Source organism: Glandiceps talaboti, chromosome 18 (genome assembly GCF_964340395.1).
Source record: "Glandiceps talaboti chromosome 18, keGlaTala1.1, whole genome shotgun sequence".
Lineage (NCBI taxonomy): Eukaryota > Metazoa > Hemichordata > Enteropneusta > Spengelidae > Glandiceps > Glandiceps talaboti.
This window is the reverse complement of record NC_135566.1, coordinates 8,932,779-8,953,402: the sequence shown is the minus strand read 5'-3', so window position 1 is coordinate 8,953,402 and position 20,624 is coordinate 8,932,779. Positions and strand designations below refer to the sequence as shown.

The following is a 20,624-nucleotide window of genomic DNA, read 5'->3' as shown; positions in this document are numbered from 1 at the left end:
ACCCACATGTGATTCATTGCTGTGCAGAGTATACAATATTACCAGTTAGTCATTATGTATGGGGAATGGTATCCTTTTCAAAATGAGCAGGTATGGTATAGTATGTCCTGTGGTGACACTTAAGGTTACTTTTGTATTATACGAAGTCTGTTTTATTCAGTACCCCTAGCTAGTGACCATGGATTACAACGCCACTATTATCACAGTGTCGTGTTCTTGCAAACAGCATTCCATAGCATTTACTCTGTGCGATGCTACAATTGTTATCAAAAAGGGTATCCTTTTTGTGTGTGTGGTATGACAGTTTTGGTTTGTAGGTCTTAGAGGAGCCGCCCGTCCCGTATCATTTCACACAATGTTGACCCCCCCCCCCCCCGATTGCAGTCAAATTCGAAACACGCGTATTGCATGCACTCTAGGTCTTTGTACGATATTACGAGTAAGTCATAATGTATGAAGAAGGGTATAATTTTCAAAAAGAACAGGTAAGGTATAGTATGTTCTGTGGTGACACTTACTCTGGGAGTACATTTTATTGGGGGTACCCCTAATGATCATGGATTATAACGCCACTATTATCACAGTGTGTCCTCTAGGTAAGTTATTCGTTTATGTCTTCCCAATTTTCATGTTCATCAGTGGTATTGCATCCCTTCTCTTGACACGAACGGTGAGTTTTTGTCTAGTGTAAACGATAAGGTCGATTATAATTAGGGTACTTGAAATAAGGAACAGTAGTGATGCAAACAAGGAACTTGGCAACTGACGAATAATCATGTCTTTGACCGTGTTTCTCTGTTCTTTTGGGTCATCTGATGACGATTTAGATATCTCAACGTCGACTTTGGATGTAGATGAATATGTATTTGCTGTGACAGACAGAGGAGTGTTTTCGTCAGAAATTTCAGGTGTATTTTCTGTTGCTGATGTCATATCATATTGCATCAGTGACGTTGTTAGTGGCTCTGTTTGCAAAGGTGTGCCTGTAGGGGGATTATAGATGACAGGAGGGTTGGTGGTTTCTGCGACTGGCGGAAGCGTTATTTCATCAGACATATCGAGCGTAGCTTGAGTCGTTGACATCATTTCAGAATTTTCAGATTGCATCGAGGATGGTGTTAGTGGTTCTCCTGGTAAAGGTGTCTGCATGTGAGGAATATAGACTACAGACTGTGTGGTAGTAGGTATAGTCGATTGAACTGTGGATGGATGTATGGTAACCATAGATTTCGCTGTTGGCTGAGTCATAGTGGCCGTCGTTGGGGGTTTCTCAACAGTTTGCGTAGCACTTGTTGAGAAATGTTTTGGTAGGCTTGCTGTAGATTCGATTGTTGTTGCTTCTCCGGTTGTCGTGGGGAAATCTGTAATATAATCACATTTCTATTTTAATAATAATAATAATAAATACTTTATTGATCCCACAAGGGGAAATTGGGACACTGCCAGCAGTACAACAATTCACAAAGTACAAAAATAATACAATTATAACAGATACACAACAAGATACACGTACATGTGTATCTTGTGTATCATACATTAAAGGATCTATTTTGCGGCATGCAAGGATTTAAGCCTGTCGTGAACAAACCTTCCGTCTGTCATGAGATTACATCCTTTGTAAAGTTACCGTTACGGCTCTGTTTAATACAAACTTTAAGATAGCAAGATTGAATGAATACAGTTCTTTGCAACATTAATTGTGTCTAAATGAAATAAACTGAAGCGTCACCATACATACATCAAATGCAGACGCCAAAACATTGACGTCAACATGTCTGCATCTAGTTGTAGTATGTTTAATGGTTTTATTTCATGATAGAGAAATTGTACCAAGAGCTAGTGATCATGCAGTGTCTTAGTAGTTTCTGAGTGGTTGTATCAAACAGATTCGTTGAAAGGTGAATTGAAACGGGCTGTATTACAATACCACACGTGTAATTAATAAATGCATCTCACACGAGTTGGAAAAATTCTCATATGAGCTGCAGACGACTACGAGACAAGAAATTCCCTAACGAATGTGCTCTTTATTCTAAATCTGGCAAAAAACAGACTTTACCTCGGGCTTTGATACAGAGTGTACGTAGGATCAAAGCCAACACTTGTTGCCACAAACACGTCGACTGTCAGAACGTAAGAAGAAGGTATAAAAATATCCTGACAAAGCTCTATAGATCTCTGTGATAGTTTATAGTGGCCGACTACTTAAATTAATTAGTGGATTGTCGAGAGACTCCGTGTAGCACTGTGCAATTTCCAAGGTGACAAAGACGGTGCCCCATCGGTTATCTTTAAGAAGCTACCCACAATGGACATATCTTACAATGGGTGTCCCGAGAGAGGATTGATAAAAAAATTACTCAACGTCTTCACATCCTGATACCCAAGTTATTAAAATAACTGTTCCAAAATAACGAATTGCAAATTTAACGTTCTTAAGGTTTGAACTTCACAAGGTGATTGTTCTACCTAATACCGAGTTTCAGTATAATTACAAATTACACGTTGTCTCTCAAACAATGAGTAGGTCTCAGGACACCTACAGATATATTATATTTCACTAGAACGACCTAATCCACCTAAGTGTACAGTCACATACGGATTTTTCACAATCAATGCTTCACTTATGCGAGTGAACAAACACGGAATGTTCTGTAACATGTTTAAATTTAAAGTAATCCTCACAGATAGGAAGTTAGTTCATAAAATAAGTTTCCAGAAATAACCATATATCAAAATCGTTTTGAACCCAACATGGAGCTGTATATTTCCACAAAAATGATGAAGTCTAGATTATTAAAACCCTACATTTTGACTGCGCCAATCTAACGTTTGAAAAAGCATATTTTTGTGGGCTGAATAGGTGTTGTGGTATACAAACGAAGTCAAAACCTTCCTGTCTTATAGATATAGCTATTTGAAAAACCACGTGACAAATTTAAAATGGCACAAGCTGAGTTTATAAACTCTTTGTTTACGTGAAAATACTTACAAAAAGGTCGATCTATTACTCTCGTTTTTATGTTAATGTCGATTCATACCTTCTTTGATATTACAACATGTGTTCTGGCATTCTTACAACTGTTGATTGCATAGTAGGGAGTTCCTGTACATTTTTTATACGTATAATAAATTACGTCATCAGATCATGTATAAGTTATATCCTAATACCAGGTTTAAGTTCAGTTAATTGTAAGTAGTGGTTAAGTATACATAAGTCAGGATGATATGAGAACTTGACACTTTAACATGAATAAAAATTAAATCCCATTATATATCACACAAAAAATACTAGGTAGTAAACATTGCTAAATAAAAATTACATATCGAATAGAAAGATATTATTTATCGAGAAAACAAATTTAATTCAAAAATTTAAGTAAAACGAAAGGGTATTTTTATGAAAATACACGTAAGAAATTTTTTTTTTTATATTTTGATTAAAACTAACATAACAATTTTCATACTTACCGATTGCTGTTACGAATATTTCACAAAATATGATTGTCATAATCGAAGGAACCATAAATCTCGTGTACTGTGATTTCTTCATCTTGCAAGCACAGCAAGAAATTTTCAGTTGTCCGACTGTTATGGCTGACAAGACTGATGCCAGTACACTATATAAGACACTGCGCTCTTCCCTGTGGGGAAACAACTGCTCTTGACTCAAATAGAGAAAATATATCTAGCATGTGAAAGATTTGGCACATGACAGCAATATGATAATCGAATAAATTTATTGAAACAGGTGAAATGGAATAAACCATTACAATATAGGGAGTTTTGCAAGGTTTGACATGTGAGCAAACATACATCAATCAATTGATAATGCAGGGATCGAGCCATATATAGATAAAAGTGTATTAACATTAACATGATTAAAATGTCGTTTTGTTACTTACAGTGATATTGATAATAATACTGTTCGTTTTTATATAGCCTTTTTCCATGAATAATTCCCAAAATTGAATTTAAAAAGATAAAGGCCACAGCATTAAATCTCTGAGATTATTTGAAACAAAAAATGAAATCTTTAAAATACCTGATGGGATTTTTTTGGAACAAGTATTCGTTTATTCAGCAACTTACCAATTACCTTTACTCTGGTTTTTTTTCTGAACTCGGATAAAACATAACAAAGTCTGAAAAATCTGACAGGCCTTTGATATTTGTAAAGGTGGATTATAAACACTTATGTATACACTTATTAGATAACGCAGAAGTCTTACAAGATGAGTGACAACTTGCCAGCCACCACAGACAAATATGTCATAGTTGAGTCAAGGTCAGGGTATAGTGTTTCTGCTATAATAAATTCCTAGCAATTGACCCTTCAAGTGATTGATATGCTCTCCGATATCCAAGTGCTGTTACCCTTCTCTGATAAGATTTCGTGTTTTGGTGTGATGATGCATAAACATGCCTTAAATGTATTTTTTACGTCATATACTTAAAAGCGATCCGTCTCCGTACTGTCACTGCGAATAATTATCACGGATTGGGCTAGCTGTTGGGTCTAGATATTATCGGTCTCCAAAACAATCTGTAAGTCCACAAGTCAGTATTTTCAACAAGCAGATTGACATGCCCACTTTCGACTTTTCGGGTCGTAAGGGGCGAGATCAATAGTTCAAGGACAAAAATCTAAATTCTTATACTTTGGGGATGGGGGGTTTGAGCCATTTTAGTTCTCATCTAACAAAATCACTTTTACTTTTAATGAATGTTTTGTACCCCTAAATGCAAATGTTTCCTTAAAAAATGAAAGAATTGAGAAATGGAAGGATTTTTGCCGAAGTACATGTATGACAATCAAATAAAGTAAAGTGTCAGCAAAAAAACAACAACATTTTTTACTCACTACATACCGGCTTCACATTCATACACTACATACTACTATATACTGATTTGAAATTGATTGTACGGTTTGAAGCAATTGTAAGTTGAGCCAATTTAGTTAAGAAGGGGGAAGGGGGGTCTGAGGCCTAAGTATAAGGATTTAGCTTTTTTATCCTACACTGAACTATTGATCTCATCCCTAAGACTTTTTATACTGAATATAGGTGATATTAAATACCGAGTGACTAAAGTGGATTTTAAATAGCTGAATGTTACATATGTATAAAACAATATGTTGAGTGCTTACATTCCTAACGATGAAAAGATGCCAAATAACCGACTTAGAAGTATTCGGTCTTGTTGTTGTGCACGATGTACACGTGTAATGTTCTACCCACAAACACCCTCCCTCTCAACCTGCATGAAAATAGACGCTTCCATTGTTGTGGTTTCCAATCTACAGTGCTGGCCTATTTAAAGGTTAAATCCATAGGGTTAACAAACAAATCTGCTGATGCTCGCCGCTGCAAAACCCTGGCCCAAGCCTCGCTACTCGCTGTTTCAGTCAGAATTTAACTGAACTCAGGTTTTGTGATCATTTGAGATCTTTAATAACTAAATGGAGTATCAGCCTTTGATTTTGATTTTTCATGAACCGGTGAAATGATTGCCAACGACCAATCAACGTGACTCTCTCAACGACTGTGTGATAAGCAGTAATATTGAAATGGAGCGGTTTGGATTTAACTATGACAATCCTCGTGCATTTGATAATCCCCAGGTGAGTTTATATTAATAATGAAAACAGATACGTCATCTTTGGGATAATGACCCGAGATTACTAATAGTTCAAGGTTAATGTAATGTAACAGTCACTGAATGCACCGGGGGACGGCGAAGCAATTCAAGCCATACAATGCACACATGGGAGTAGAATACAGGCACGAATTCAAAAACTGAAAGGGCAGTTGAAATAAAATTAATCCGACGTGTAGATTGATAAGTCGAGTCAGCGGTATCAGATAAACAATACGTAAACTTGAAGCAAAGTTGAAATAATAATTTTTAGTTTTTTGTAATTGATTTAAAGTATAACGATGAAGATAAGAAAAATATATAAGTGCTTCACCTAACACGTTTAGACATTCCACAATCCAGTGACCATCTTGAGCTTTACACGCGATCTTTTGTGTCAGAAGACATATGTATATATATGTTGTATTTATCCACTTCACAGCATGTTTTCAGTTGACCTCGGCTAAGAGAGTTCATTTACCTGTGTATACAGTTAAAGGTTACTTACATCCTTACACAGACTGGATGTCATACATAGACTGCTGAGACTATTTCGTCACTTCCAATTAAGATACAGTTTATATCTACGTCTATGAAAGGTCATTGAGAGTAGATTATCTGTTTATCGGTTTACTCGAGGGCGATGCCAGTACGGTACATAGTACATTCAAGATAACTAATCATCTGATATCTGACTGTATCCCAACACGGTCATCTTTGAAAGTCTTGTCGTACATAAACCATAACTCCTCTGAACAAACCAGTTACTTTTATCGAACTCAATATCTCTAACTTATTATAAATAATTTTCCAATCAACATCATTTTAGTCAATTTCATATTAAGCGAGTAATTAATATACTACATCACCATATTGCTCTCCAGCGTTAACAGTGAAGTGTTGCCACGCGTTGAAGATAAGTTCAAATGGTGGTCTGTCTAGGATCAGAGGAATTTGCTAAATAGGATTAACGTAATTTGTTGTAATTATGATCACTCCACAGATTACCAGTTCAGTGTTGCTCAACAAAACTCTTACTAAATAGCAAATATTGATACATTTCATTGTCTGGCTCAACAAAAATCTTACCAACATTGCTACATTTCCTTTGTATGTGGTACCATTATCTTCACAGATTATAACAATGTAAATTATGTTTGGTTTGGTTTATTGATTTCACCAGGAAAAATGTGTGTTCTGATTAAGACAATATTGTTTGCAATTCAGAACATTCATTAAAGCACAGACAACCTTTGTCTATCATTAAACAATACATTGCTGCACTGTACAGGATTTTGCGATAACCTGCTACGATTACAATCATGGTACCATAAGACTGAAAACGTTGGTAAGATATTTATCGAGCCAGTCGATGAAATGTAGCAATATTAGACAGAGCTAATTTTGTCGATTCTATTTAAGTTAGCCTCCTTATTAAATTGTAATTCCCGCCACAAATGATGGCGTCTAATAATAACATTCTTAACAGATCATCACGTTCTTAAATAATTAGTATTACTTACATTTTTACTTTTTTTTACTTTCAGTGGCGATGCATTCCGTTGTGGTTGTTTGTGGCATATCGTTTAGCCATTGCCACCTACATAGTTGCATACTGCATTATTTACACGGTGATTAGTATCTGTGACATCGGAGTGTATTTCCTTATCTACTTTCCTAACTGGTCTCTGATGTTTTTGACAATCTATCTCATAATATCATCCTTGGCGACTTTTCAACACTGCATGAGTCAAAGAGTATCTACACTAGGTTGGTTCTTTTTATTTTTATTTTGTTACATAATACATACCACTTCAAACACACCAATTTTGATATCACGTAAAATAATGTGGTCGTTTCAGATATGTTGACATCGAGCATGGAACACACCATCGTAAAATATTATGTAGACACTATTTGGTATGTGGTATCCAAAAATTGTAAATTGGCTATGTCAATTAAACAACGCACGTCCATTATTGACAAGTTACACATTATACACTGCAGCTGTATTCTTTCTTCAATAAATTGATACAGTGTGATAAAGGGTAAATATTCATAAATAAGGAACATTGTGGCTAGCTCAGAGTCTCATTTTTGTTTGAGTAGGTCATCATTATTGTCATAGAGATTGAAACGAAAAACTTACACTAAGATACACATTTGTCAGCGATATTCATCATTACACAGGGTGAGTGAGGAATGAAAAAGACAGCTCTGTTGAGTATGTATTATTTTTCTGATACACAAATTCATAACTGACTAATTTCATACTACAATAGAAGCCATTTAACCCCAAATAGAACGTATCTGGCTCAACGAAACTTTTACTACATTTTATATGTATGTCTTTTGGCGCCACAAAATTGTATGTAAAAGTGTCACATTGTATTAATCCAGTTAAGGGTGTGGATCCCCTAAAGGCTGTTCATGTAAAGAATTGTAGCAATGTTGATTATCAAGATTTTTGTCACGCCATATAAAATAAACATAGTTGTGTCAGTAAGATTTTTAACGGGCCAGACGATAAAATGTAGCAATTTAAGTCCGATTTTTGTCGACTCAGACGACTGTCTGTTTCAGGCTAACTGGCTTCTATTGTATTATTCTCCTTGCAGGACATTACAGATACGACGACTACAACGAGAGAACTGAATTAACAACAGGACTTATGAGAAGATTATCTACACCACTTCACCTCAAGCTTTCTTGGTTCTTTTACAACATAGCCACCGTCTCAGCTCTTGGTGTGACCATCGCATATATTGTTACGTCAGCAAACTTGATAGGACGAGAGGACAGTGACGTAGCAAAATTTCATATATGTCTCTTGAACACCCTCGTTGTGTTAGTTGAACTTGGCATTGCTGCTATGCCAATGAGGATTGCACACTGCATATACGTAACTACAATTGTTCTGCTTTACATTATACTGACTATTGCCTTCTCAATAGTGGAGGCAGTGAATCCTTACAACGGCCAGTCTGTAGTCTACATATTTCTTGACTACAAGAACAATGTTATTCGGTCTGTACTGGTAGTATGTGTCTTATTATTGAGTACTGTTGTCATTCATCTTCTTCTTTGGGGCATTTTCAAGTTCAAGTTGTACATTTACACCAGACCACGCTGTAGTGACAGTCGTGAGCCTTCGTCGTTTCTGACAAGTTATGACTCAGGGAGAGACACTTACCGAGTACCAAAGACAGAGGTTGCAGAAGCTCATACCAGTCTTACAAATTATCATGGCGATATATAAGATATCGTCTATTTGTATAAATCAACCCGAAAGCCGACTACTATTTTCCTAATGACCGTTATATTGTTTGCCAAGCAATATTTGCAATACATAAAGTTGAATACCAACAATTTTAGAAATAAATATCTAATGTTTGACTATGCGTTAAATGTGGGTCTATAACGATATGGGTAGTTCCCAAGAACGTACTTTCGGTGTGTTTTTTTTCAGCTGCTTACCTTTGAGGTAGTTATCATGACTAAAAATGTTCATCAGATTGGTAAATCTAATAAATTACAAAGGTTCTAATACACAGTACTTCATAGTTACAGCTGACCTCTAGGCGGCGGTATGATCAGCCGATTGTAGAGGTCAAAATGTGTCATTCTGGTGAGCATCGTATGTATGTATGTATGTATGTGTGTGCGTGCATGCATGTATGCGTGTGTGTATGAATGTATGTATGTATGTATGTATGTATGTATGTATGTATGTATGTATGCGTGCGTGTGTGTATGTATGTGCATGCATGCATGCATGTATGTATGTATGTATGTATGTATGTATGTATGAGGGCGATGTGCTACATGGGAATTTTACAAAACCGATACCTGTATGACATGAAATCGTAACGACTATATCTCGTATTTTCTGCTTATGATATGCACCATGAAATGGCAAATCTATGTAAATATGTGGAAATTCTAGGAGCGTGACAGATGGTTTAAACTATTTAATGCAACTTGTATATGTAGCCTATTTTGGTGTTTACGAGGGTTGCAAATCTATCCGCCTTCAAGTATATATATATATATATATATATATATATATATATATATATATATATATATATATATATATATATATATATATCAATACATTGTGTAAGGAATTTCTATATGAGCAATTTCTAGTTGTTGTTCTCTAATGGGTATAGTTCTTGCTATGTCAGCTGTCGTCTTTTCGTGCTACCTAGAGCTATGTAAGCAAAATGCTCACGCTGTCAATATGTTTGTCCTTGACCTGACGACGTCCTCAGATGGAATGCGTTATTTGTGAATGTACGTAACTGTCGTTGGCATCAAGACCTGGCACTGAACTGAGATGAATAACAACAATCCAAGAAAAACACGTCACAAAGCATGAAAGCGTGGGTCTATTGTGTTCAAACAGCACCCTCTTACTACCCCTTACAATAAATCTTTTGACCGAGTGCACGACAATTGTGCACAGTACTACTAGACTCCTAAGGGTACATGTGTACATCCGGCCTCAGCTAGCAGGGGTCACACATTGTATGTTTGTTCACGTCGACTCTCCTCTACATACGACATCGACTGTTCGAATTTATGACCTTCAAATGTAATCCTAATCGTTGCCAGATAGACCGTGCTACAAATTATGTAAATCTGACCATGTGGAGCCAAATGATTATAGATATTACATATGAAATCATCACTTGTGGCATTGATATATCTACTGAGAACTGAGCAGTCACTTACACAGTCATCGCATCGCCATGCCTCACTGTTTTGAAATCACAAGTTCGAATCTGAGTCTGGCGTATGATCATGACCCACGCGTATTCGGTAAACCCCAGGTAAGTGGCTAGAAATGACAGCTATGTTGGATATACCATATCAGTGTCTATTTTAGAAAAGTAAAGGGGTGTTTATAATGAACATAACTATGTGAACACATCTGTAGCCCATGATGTTTACGCCTACGTTTACCTTTGACATTTGCTGACTTAAAGCGCTGCAAGGCCAAACAGAATTGTCTAAGCATAATTTTGGACCCTGGACATTATAGCTACATCGTAGCAGCTTCATAAATCTGACATTTTAATGAATTCATGTATTGTTACTGATGTATATGTATTTCTTTATACAGTTAAGGACAGGTTTCAATCCGTCACATGACATGTGCAAAGTTCAACAATTTTGTATACGCACCCCTAAGTTTGTTCTTTAAACCACGTCATACCCAGTCTACATCGTATAATATACATTTAAGAGCAAATCAGTAATTCCATAATTTAACCATTGTGAAGCAAAATAAAATATACTGTTAGCTTTATATTACACCACTATGTAGGTCTGGGTAAAGAAAAACAACAAAAACTTGCTGGCCTAAACTAATTGTTTGGTTCAGGTTACCTGACCCCACCTAGATTTTCACTGTCGACCCTAAACTGTTTTTTACGACGAGAAAAAAATAACAAAATCGCGACAATTGTTAAGCCTCGCAAGAAATATAGATATATAGCTTATATAATGTCTACAACTACATAAACAATGACCTTGTTCTGACTAAAGTGTTTACATTCATGTCTGGCGTATCTTTGTATCTGCTTATCAACAGATAGACCTGGAAAGACATGCTTTAGCTATATCAGAGTAGTTCCGTTTGGGTACTTCGTCTGTCATCAAGTGTAACCCGTGGGTGTTACAACCCATTGATGCTATATAAAAGGTCATGTACCCTTCCACACACAAAAAACACACACACACATTTTCCAATTAGACTCCGCCCAAAATAAGTCAATCCCCTACTAAAGAAACTGATATCTAAGTGTACCTGCTGAAGTGATATCCACGACAGTTCACTTGCAATTAGTGAAATCAGACATTTTAGATATGAAACGGTGACCTGTTGTGAAATTAAACTATCCCTCATCATAAGTTCACTTTTGAGACATTGTCCTCTCCAATAGTCACAGTAGGGTGTCAAAGAAATTTTCAAACAACTGATCTTGACTCTTGTTCACATAGAAGCAAACAGGAATTAAGATCTACAGGTATTGTGGGATCAGGTCACAATGTTGCACTCGTACTATGAACTGTTTCTCTACAGGCAATGTTAATTTAGTTACATTATCGCATGTTTTCTCGATGTTAATCAAATAACATTTGAAAAAATGCTTTTATTTCAGTGGCGATGCTTTCCCCATTGGTTGTTCGTCATTTATCGAGTTGTTGTTGCATCATACTTCACTGGTACCCTGGTGGTTTTCATGGCAATGAGTTTTACCCAGGGTTTTGGAAGCGACTTTTTTTTCTTCTTGACCAACTGGGGTTTCATGTTCCTTACATGCTATCTGGTAGTGGTGGCGACAGCAACTCTGTATAATTATCATATAAGCCCTGAACGTCCAGACGTTGTTGCAGGTAACTACATGTTGATGCTACATATAACTATTTAGATGTCTTGAAACAGTACTATGATTATATATACTATTCACATACATACACACACGCACGCACGCACACGTATGTGTGTGTGTGTGTGTGTGTGTGTGTGTGTGTGTTCACGACATCTTGACTATTTTTTTAAATCATTTTCACATTTTCGTATAGTATTAGTAAAGGTACAATTTAAAAGTTACAACAGCTAGCTGAATGGATGAGCATAAAAATGATTGTATGTAAACAAGAGGATAGTACAATTGAATACATGTGTAAGTCACTTAAAGCAAACCGGTAATGAAACTTTAAAGGTCTCTCACTATGTTTCACACAATCTCTATGTTTAGATACATCATTTCCAAACGAAAGAACACCGCTTACTGGATCAAGACCACCAAGACAGCAATATACTCCATGGTACTTCAAATTATCCTGGTTTCTGTTCAATATCTCAGCTGTATCAGCCTTAATCATAACCCTTGTCTATTGGCCAGCTTTGTCTAGTTTGGACACAGACATCCCCTTTGCTTTGGACTTCAACGTTCATGGTCTGAATTCGATTATAATAATCATTGAACTTGTGATAGCATCAATGCCCATCAGGATTCTACATGTCGTATACGTTGTCATTATTGGTATTTTATACCTCATACTGACTGTAATATTGTACTACAGTGGATGGAAGAACCCTTTTGACAATAAACCGTACGTCTATCCATTTCTGGATTATTCGGAGAATCCTTGGTTAGCTGCACTGTCCATCATTTTGATCATGATCGGAATTATTTTTTTGCAGCTAATTTTGTGGCTAATTTTCAAAGCCAAACAACGTATAGCAGGTCCAACGCCATACTACACAGATGCTGATGGGTCTTAAACCCAATCATATTGTCCCTAAAAAGGACAAAGTTAAATTTAGAACAGACAAAGATAGGCGATAGAAATAAAGTACATTTATTTACCAATATTTTTTTCAAACAAAATGAACAAGCGTCAATATTTCAAATTTACTGTCCAATTTATATGTATGTATGTATGTATGTATGTATGTATGTATGTATGTATGTATGTATGTATGTATGTATGTGTGTATGTATGTATGTATGTATGTATGTATGTAAGTATGTATGTATGTATGTATGTAAGCATCTATTCATGTATGTAGAGATGCATACATATTCATATAATACAAACATATTCATGTAGGTATGTATGTATGTGTGGATGGATGGATGGATGGATGGATGTATGGATGGATGGATGTATGTATGTATGTGTGTATATGTGTAGGTAGGTAGGTAGGTATATATGGATGTATGTGTCCATAGATGCATAGTCATTTTGCTAAACAATAATGTGCCCTTTTTTGCTATTGTATCGCGTTTTATAAAATTAACATACACATTTGTATAACAATTATGTCTTGGGTTCTCAGTGATTGTTTTTCTTAAAGACAGTTGAGTTATTTATACAAAATGTATAATTGTTATGTTACATGAATATCGCCACTTCCTTGCGTATCATCTTTGATACACGTAAGGCAATGCACAGGAAATTGGTGTTTGAATGTCTACTCAAACTCAAATTCCAATCCCGTTGTTTTGTAATATTGGTCTAAATATTCGCTCTGTGCAACGGTGAAATGATCTTTCCAGCCACCGACTACCCCTGTAAACAGTAAAATTGTAGATACGAATCATTGGTTATACTCATAAAATACTCATAATTTATTATTTCTATGTTTCGTAGCATTTTATGTATGTATGTATGTATGTATGTATGTATGTATGTATGTATGTATGTATGCGCATGCATGTATGAATGTAAGCGCATGTTATATGCATATAATATGCTGGGGGTTAGAGCCAATCAAGTTTTTTTTTATTATTTCACTGGAATTGAAGATATTAAATGTTAGGTCGGTCGTACCGTGAGAAATAGAATACAAGAGCCGCCCTAATCAGACAATACAACGGTAATATTCGTTGATTTTTAGGGAACAAGCAGAGTTTTAACAGGGACTCAGAAAAAAAAATAGGTCGGCGTGAAAAAACTTGGTGGGGTCGGGTAACCGGAACCAAACAATTTTTTTTGTTAGGTATCATATCAAATGTTACAACAGTATTTTAGTTTGTGTCTATCGAATTAGCTTCCCTATAGCTGTGAAGAGTTCTGTAGTAATATCAAGACGTTACCAAGTGTTACTGACCTTTCCTGACATAAATTGGTTCTTTGCATCCGAATCCATCTTTGCTGGTAGCATCATCACGTGCCATTGGATCATTCTTCATTTTATCAAAGGTAGAGAATTCAGCAATTTTATCAAGAACTTCAGAAGAAAATTTCTTGCCGAGAAAGTCAGCAACGGTTTCAACAGTGGCCCTCAAATCCTACAAAATAAACCGATGACATTTACACTCTTTTTGAATAAAACAAATAATTTCCAATTTTTCATTAAAGACTTGTTTGTTTCGATTTTTAGTGAATAATGTTCATGAATTGCATTGAGAGGGAAATTATTTTCATTAAGCCGTGCAATCAAGGTACCGACTGTAATTATTTGTAAGAAGACACTGAAGTCGACGAAAACAACTTAGTAGTATAGGATAACCTAAAATGTCGTAGATACACATTTATCGACACATCCGCAGATGCATCCCGGTTAAATTTCAGCCTCTGCGCAGTAGTTTTGGAACGATCGATTTGTGGCCAAAATACACATTTTCGAACTGATTTGCTTGATTCCAATTATGGGATCATCATGTCATGAACCACTCTTAATATAGACACCCCTAAGAACGTTCCCACCAAATTTAAACCCAATCTGCTAGGTATACGTAGTTTTGGAATTAAACGTTTTTGACCAAAAAGACACATTTTTAAACCTATTTTGCACATCATTGATGGGACCACCATGTCATGAACAATTCTTAATCTAAACACCCCTGAGAATATTTCAGCCCAATCTACTCAGTAGTTTTTGAATTAATGATTTTGGCCAAAAAATTAAACCATACATTTTTAAACCTAATTTGCTTGTCACTGCTGGGATTATTATGTCAATAACAATTCTTTATCTAAACACGTTCCCACCAAATTCTGACCAATCTGCCCTGTAGCTTTTGAGTTTAAGTTTTTGACCAAAATTCAAATTTTTTTGACCCATATCAGGACTGGCTGTAAGATCATTTTCATTTGTACAATTTCCCAACTAGACTCCCAAGGTAATACACCCACCAAATATCATGGCAATCTGTCCAGCTATATTTGACTTTAAGTTGTTCACACACACACACACACACACACACACACACACACACACACACACACACACACACACATATCCAGACAGACACTTTTCCATGCATACTCCACTACTGAACCTAAGAAGTTCAGTTGGGCTACCAACATCAAACAAAATTCAGTTGCCATGCCAACATATCGTAGAAGGTGATCGTAGAAGGTGCAGCTTTGTTGCTTACAGCACTCCCACCTTTTTCACGTCTTCATATTTCAAAAACAACACGTTTTGTTGATGCCGTCTCTTCCACCAGTCAAGAACATGATTTCCCCACAGACCATGGTCTTCTTCTGTCAAAAAAAAACAGAGAAAGATGCGTCTTGAACTTACAGTTAATTAAAGTCTATGTAACGACATACTTCAACAACAAGTGAATTCAACTCCCTCTATTGGTCAGACATCTATAGGTGACGCACAAGTGTGTATCTTTGTCTGTATACGCGAAATTGTCAGTAATCAATTGATTGGTCACTTCCAGGTGCAGTCAACGAAGCTGTTCTAGCACAAAGCTGTTCTTATGCAATTTTTAAATTGGACTGCCTTTTTTTTCGATTGTTAGCTGGAGGAGAGCAAACAAGGAGGATATGGAGGAGCAGGGAGTGATGTTGTAATATAAGTATAAAGCCGAAATGCCGGCATTGTAAGGCTCCCTGCCGATCAAGAGCTTGAAATAGCTAGTAACACAACAGAGAGATGAATTCCAGGTGTACTGCTTGACAGGCGTGGTAACTAATAGGCAAGTTTTATGATGTCTGTAGGGTAACGCAAACAGTATACATCAAAATGAATTGTTGGTACACTGGAAAGCACAAACGTTTTACTGGTGGGAGGGGCACTGGACTATCAGTTGAAACCCAGTGAGAGGGAGGGAGGACAGATATCCTTCACCACCAGTGCAGTGGGGGGTACATAAGAATAATTTGCTTGGGGCGAATCTATTAAAAACGTATTTTACATCTGCACTTCAATTGATAGAGTGACAATTTGCTTCAATGGCAGTCTTATGTATTGCTGGATTTCCTATTTAAGACAATTTGGATTTGTTTTTTGTTGCTTCTTCAGTTCAAGCCTAGTTTAAAAATGAAATTAAACAAACCGTATATTTTGCCAGTCACAAACATTTTCAGGAACATTCCCAATCCATCCGATTGTTCTCGGGAAATAACACCAAATTTCGACAGCATAGTATAATATGAAACCGATAAGTCCTTCGGATTGCGAGCCAGATATATAGTCTAAGAAATAGATTAACATTAAAACGTCAGACAGTTATAATATAATTATGATATTACACACAGACACAGACGCAGACACAGACACAGACACACAGACACAGACACAGACACACAGACACACAGACACACACAAACAAACAAACAAACGCATATATATAGATATGTGTGTATGTATATATGTATGTATGTATATATATATATATATATGTTAAAGTCTTATTTATTTGTCATACACAATCATATTTCCGATAATCAGCTGGGAGATAAAAGGTAGCGTGATGTTTTCAGAATTCGACAAAAAATGTTCTTGTCAAAGGGTAATAAGACTGGGGTTACTATATATGCAAATTGGTCATAATACCCTCGTCTGATGATTTGCTAGAGTAATCTGTGCTGTCTATCATTCTCTCTTTGTTCTAACTTTAGTAACCACATTTCAGGTGGACAAGTTAAACATAGAAGCGCTGGTGAGTGACACCAGTCCCTTGGAAGGATACTAGTAACAGGGAAAATACCAAGTTTTTATTTTCCCATTTTCCTTCCCAAAATTTGAAATGAATAACAAATTTAAATCATTTAGATATATTGAGACAAACAAATCCCCAAGGAAATGGTGCCAGTCTAGCAATCGCGTAAAGTTTATATCAGGTGAGATCATGACATGACTCTCCAGAACCCAAAGTTTATGAAAATATCTTCATTTCCTGGATTGCAATTCCGTTCCACTTTAATAATCAAGACAAGACACGAAAATAAATCTTACTTTTGGTTGTTTCTCGTAGAACTGCGTGGGTAGGTTGTCATATTTATAATGAGTGGTGAAAAAGCGAGGCGAGTCCATGTCGTCGGGCGTGAAGTGTTCACCGTATCGACATTTTTTCACATGAAAATAGAAAGAATGGTCTTCCTCATCGACTAGCGTCATTTCAAGAAGTGGTCCTCTTTTAGTCATAGGAATGATATCATTGGTATTGCTATTTTGTAGAACCAGCGTAATGACTTGGGTCAACCAATGGGTGCCTACAAAACAAAAAAACCCACGCCATCCCGAGAATACTACTAGAATCAGGGGTATACCGTTTTCCATATATATATATATATATATATATATATATATATATATATATATATATATATATATATATATATATATATATATATATATATATATATATATAATCGACAAGTTGTCTTTTTGAAAAGGCATGCCTGTAGACTGTAAGATGATACTGTTGCCGAGATTGTGTGTTAACTCCGTACACGCATGTAATTTTCGGCGACAATAAACTTGATAGATGATTTAAGATTAGAAATCGTTCAGTTTTAATCCTCATATAGAATGGGTGCAAATGACTCGGTGGTTGAAGTATTACGTATACCTTAAGTTTGCTGGACTTCATCTCTGACATGTGATCCATTATGAATGTATAATATCAGTTTGAGATTAGAGAGTGATGAGCTAACATATTTTATCTCCAATCTGTCGTATTTTTTGATCTTCCCATTTGATTGGCCGTTATGCGTATCTTCGCTACTAATTGTACAGTCTTCAACTGACCCGAGGAATTTCTCTGCTCTTTCCTTGATTGAGATCAGCAAAATACTCGTAAAGAACTTGAAAATCTATCTACACTTCTACTTCTTCATTCTTCCTAAGAAGTAATAATACCAGTGTACACGAACTCTTACTTGCTACAGCATAATATTTGTCGGCTTGTTTACCTTTCAATGAATTTGCATTTCTTTGTTTCCTTTCTGGATAGCGTAATTCTTTACAGTTATCGAAGTTAAAAATTGAAATTCAGAGAGCTAGCGTAGCGTGTACTCTCATATGTTACGCCATAGTGTGTGTATGTGTGTATGTATGTATGTATGTATGTATGTATGTGTGCGTGCGTTTGTGCGCGCGTGTGTGTATGTGTGTGTGCGCGCGCGCGCGCGTGTGTGTGTGTGTGTGTGTGTATGTGTGTGTGTGTGTGCGTGTGCGTCCTTGCTGCATTTGAAGTGATCAGTATTGAAACTCTGGGCCAGACTGGCTAATTTCTTCAGTTGAATACCTATAATTTAATTTATTGCTAAGTGCCGTCATATGAGTTTCAAATCAATCTTGTGGCTGAGTAGGCAGTGAGTTGATAGTACATGTGATAGAAGGCGACAGCTCACATTTCAACCGTGAATACCCAAACCCGGCCCAGGTCACAGGCACTTGTTTCCCGAGATATATTTCTGAATACAATAAAAAAATAGATAATACTGAGATAGTTTATAATAGTATATGAAATAATATATGAAAGGGGTACAATAACACGGGTTTCTAGGATCGCGTACTTTAAGTCCACACACCGCGAAATATACACATTTTTTGTATCTACCTTTTATGCATATTATACTACATAACCCAATCCTTCACCTTTGCGGCTTTGCCTTCAGTCCATATATGACTGAACAATCGGTGTTTGAATTGTAACAAGGACGTGATTTATCTGAATTAGTTTAATTATTAAACAGTCCGGCACCACTCCGATCCAAAACGGGAGGTTACAAACTCTCCACACTAGTTACAGAACATGTCATGTAAATGTTTGGCTGTTTCACAATCAATGCTTCATATTACAGTTTGAGGCAAACGTGAACTTGAAGGTTTCGTAATTGCAATCTTTATAGATAGTTTATAAAAGAAGTTAATCTAAATTGTTCTACTCGTCAGTATAAACTTGTCAGAAGGGATTAATACACTTTCTATTTTGGTCACTACATGTTATTGACACTACAAATCATCACACCTCATCAGATTCGGTCAGTGACATTTTGTCGGCCCGATTTAAGAATCCACCCCACCCCCAGGCTGGAGAAACTGACCGGTCCGATAAGAGCATATTTTGGCGCTGTATCACACAGTTCGGTTTACTATCAGTTGCGCTAGCAAGCCCATAGGCTATGCAAATTGGACAGAGCAGATTTCAAGTTCACTGAGTTATTTCAACTACGACGGTGCAGTTTATCGTTAAACGACCGGTTCAAAGATCATGTTGTCGTTCTGTGACCGTGTTATGTTGCAAGCATCGTTTATAATTTTATACAGTGTGTGGACTTACGCGATGCTAGAAACCCGTGTTATTTTACCCTTTCATATTATTGATAGTCCATTGGATTCAGAAACATATCTCGGGAAACAAGTGCATGTGCCCCGGGTACCATATTCACAAATTATTCGTCAACATTATATTCACCAATAATACGTCATGGCAGAAACTCACCTGACTTTGGATATGTGATTAAAAATATATCATCCTGTCGTACTTGGAACTTCTTGACCCTTTCCTTTGGAAATGGCTCTAAGATTAGACGATCTGTATTGTTTTCCATATGGAATACCAACTACAAAAACATTAGCAACACGTTTGTTGTGCGGTATATCGCACATCAACTATCTCTCTCGAATTTATACACCCAGTTCACGTTGCGCCTGGCTTTAACAGCTATAATTGATATTGAACCATCACTTTACCTCAGATAACAAAACACAAGCTGATTGGTTGATGAAGACAATACTATCCAGGGCCGTAGCCTGACCAATTTGTCAGGGGGGGGCAGAACTTTGTCTTGATGCAATCATGCATTTAAAATTTAGAAAACTGACTAATTTACATAAATATGCATACAATTTACATAATATCTATTTTAGCATACGCAATTAAATATCATATGTAAGGCTAGAAAAAAATTTAAAAAGCTGGTCAAAGGGTAACCTTACCCATCACATTTGGGTAGGTAGGTAGGTAGAATTTCATTTTTTCACAATGCTTGACAAGGATAAAACAAACCATATATAATGATAGCAAAATATTTTAGTCATCTTGATACTATCTCTTGCAATTTGTCTGCATAGCTACAGCTAGGAAAGGTACACAATTCACGGTTAAATAAATGTTGTAGCTCCTCTCACCCTCTCTTCTCAAAAAATGTTAAGCCCCACCAAATGAAACTCAAGCATTATTTTAGCCACCCCTTCTGTCACCTACACT

The 20,624-nt window shown here is 36.3% G+C and overlaps 3 protein-coding genes across 3 annotated transcripts; 2 read left to right on the top strand and 1 right to left on the bottom strand.

Moving 5' to 3' along the window:
- The first annotated feature begins 5,569 nt into the window (after window positions 1–5,569).
- Window positions 5,570–8,941, top strand: LOC144449365 (protein rolling stone-like). Its single transcript, XM_078139893.1, has 3 exons — window positions 5,570–5,623; window positions 7,185–7,407; window positions 8,256–8,941. The coding sequence occupies exons 1-3, from the start codon at window positions 5,570–5,572 to the stop codon at window positions 8,894–8,896; spliced, it is 918 nt and encodes a 305-aa protein (XP_077996019.1). The 3' UTR covers window positions 8,897–8,941.
- Window positions 8,942–10,207: 1,266 nt separating this feature from the next.
- LOC144449529 (protein rolling stone-like) lies at window positions 10,208–13,005 on the top strand. Its single transcript, XM_078140073.1, has 3 exons — window positions 10,208–10,475; window positions 11,811–12,045; window positions 12,411–13,005. Exons 1-3 carry the CDS (start codon window positions 10,395–10,397, stop codon window positions 12,938–12,940), a joined length of 846 nt encoding a protein of 281 aa, XP_077996199.1. The 5' UTR covers window positions 10,208–10,394; the 3' UTR covers window positions 12,941–13,005.
- Window positions 13,006–13,633: 628 nt separating this feature from the next.
- On the bottom strand, window positions 13,634–19,965 carry LOC144449364 (amine sulfotransferase-like). Its single transcript, XM_078139892.1, has 6 exons — window positions 19,857–19,965; window positions 17,363–17,619; window positions 16,461–16,599; window positions 15,557–15,654; window positions 14,273–14,453; window positions 13,634–13,731 (listed from the first exon to the last, which is right to left on the bottom strand). The coding sequence occupies exons 1-6, from the start codon at window positions 19,963–19,965 to the stop codon at window positions 13,634–13,636; spliced, it is 882 nt and encodes a 293-aa protein (XP_077996018.1).
- Window positions 19,966–20,624: the final 659 nt, after the last annotated feature.

What these genes read in the sequence shown, in the direction of transcription:
- LOC144449364 (XM_078139892.1), bottom strand. Translation starts at nt 19,965, where the DNA reads ATGGAAAACAATACAGATCGTCTAATCTTAGAGCCATTTCCAAAGGAA. An exon ending in AATATGAAGACGTGAAAAAG is followed by an intron (nt 14,454 to 15,556) that starts GTGGGAGTGCTG and finishes TTTATTTTGTAG; the next exon opens with GATTTGAGGGCCACTGTTGA. An exon ending in ACCAATTTATGTCAGGAAAG is followed by an intron (nt 13,732 to 14,272) that starts GTCAGTAACACT and finishes TACTGTTTACAG; the next exon opens with GGGTAGTCGGTGGCTGGAAA.
- LOC144449365 (XM_078139893.1), top strand. Translation starts at nt 5,570, where the DNA reads ATGGAGCGGTTTGGATTTAACTATGACAATCCTCGTGCATTTGATAAT. An exon ending in GTGCATTTGATAATCCCCAG is followed by an intron (nt 5,624 to 7,184) that starts GTGAGTTTATAT and finishes TTTTACTTTCAG; the next exon opens with TGGCGATGCATTCCGTTGTG. An exon ending in TCAAAGAGTATCTACACTAG is followed by an intron (nt 7,408 to 8,255) that starts GTTGGTTCTTTT and finishes TTCTCCTTGCAG; the next exon opens with GACATTACAGATACGACGAC.
- LOC144449529 (XM_078140073.1), top strand. Translation starts at nt 10,395, where the DNA reads ATGCCTCACTGTTTTGAAATCACAAGTTCGAATCTGAGTCTGGCGTAT. An exon ending in GCGTATTCGGTAAACCCCAG is followed by an intron (nt 10,476 to 11,810) that starts GTAAGTGGCTAG and finishes CTTTTATTTCAG; the next exon opens with TGGCGATGCTTTCCCCATTG. An exon ending in ACGTCCAGACGTTGTTGCAG is followed by an intron (nt 12,046 to 12,410) that starts GTAACTACATGT and finishes CTCTATGTTTAG; the next exon opens with ATACATCATTTCCAAACGAA.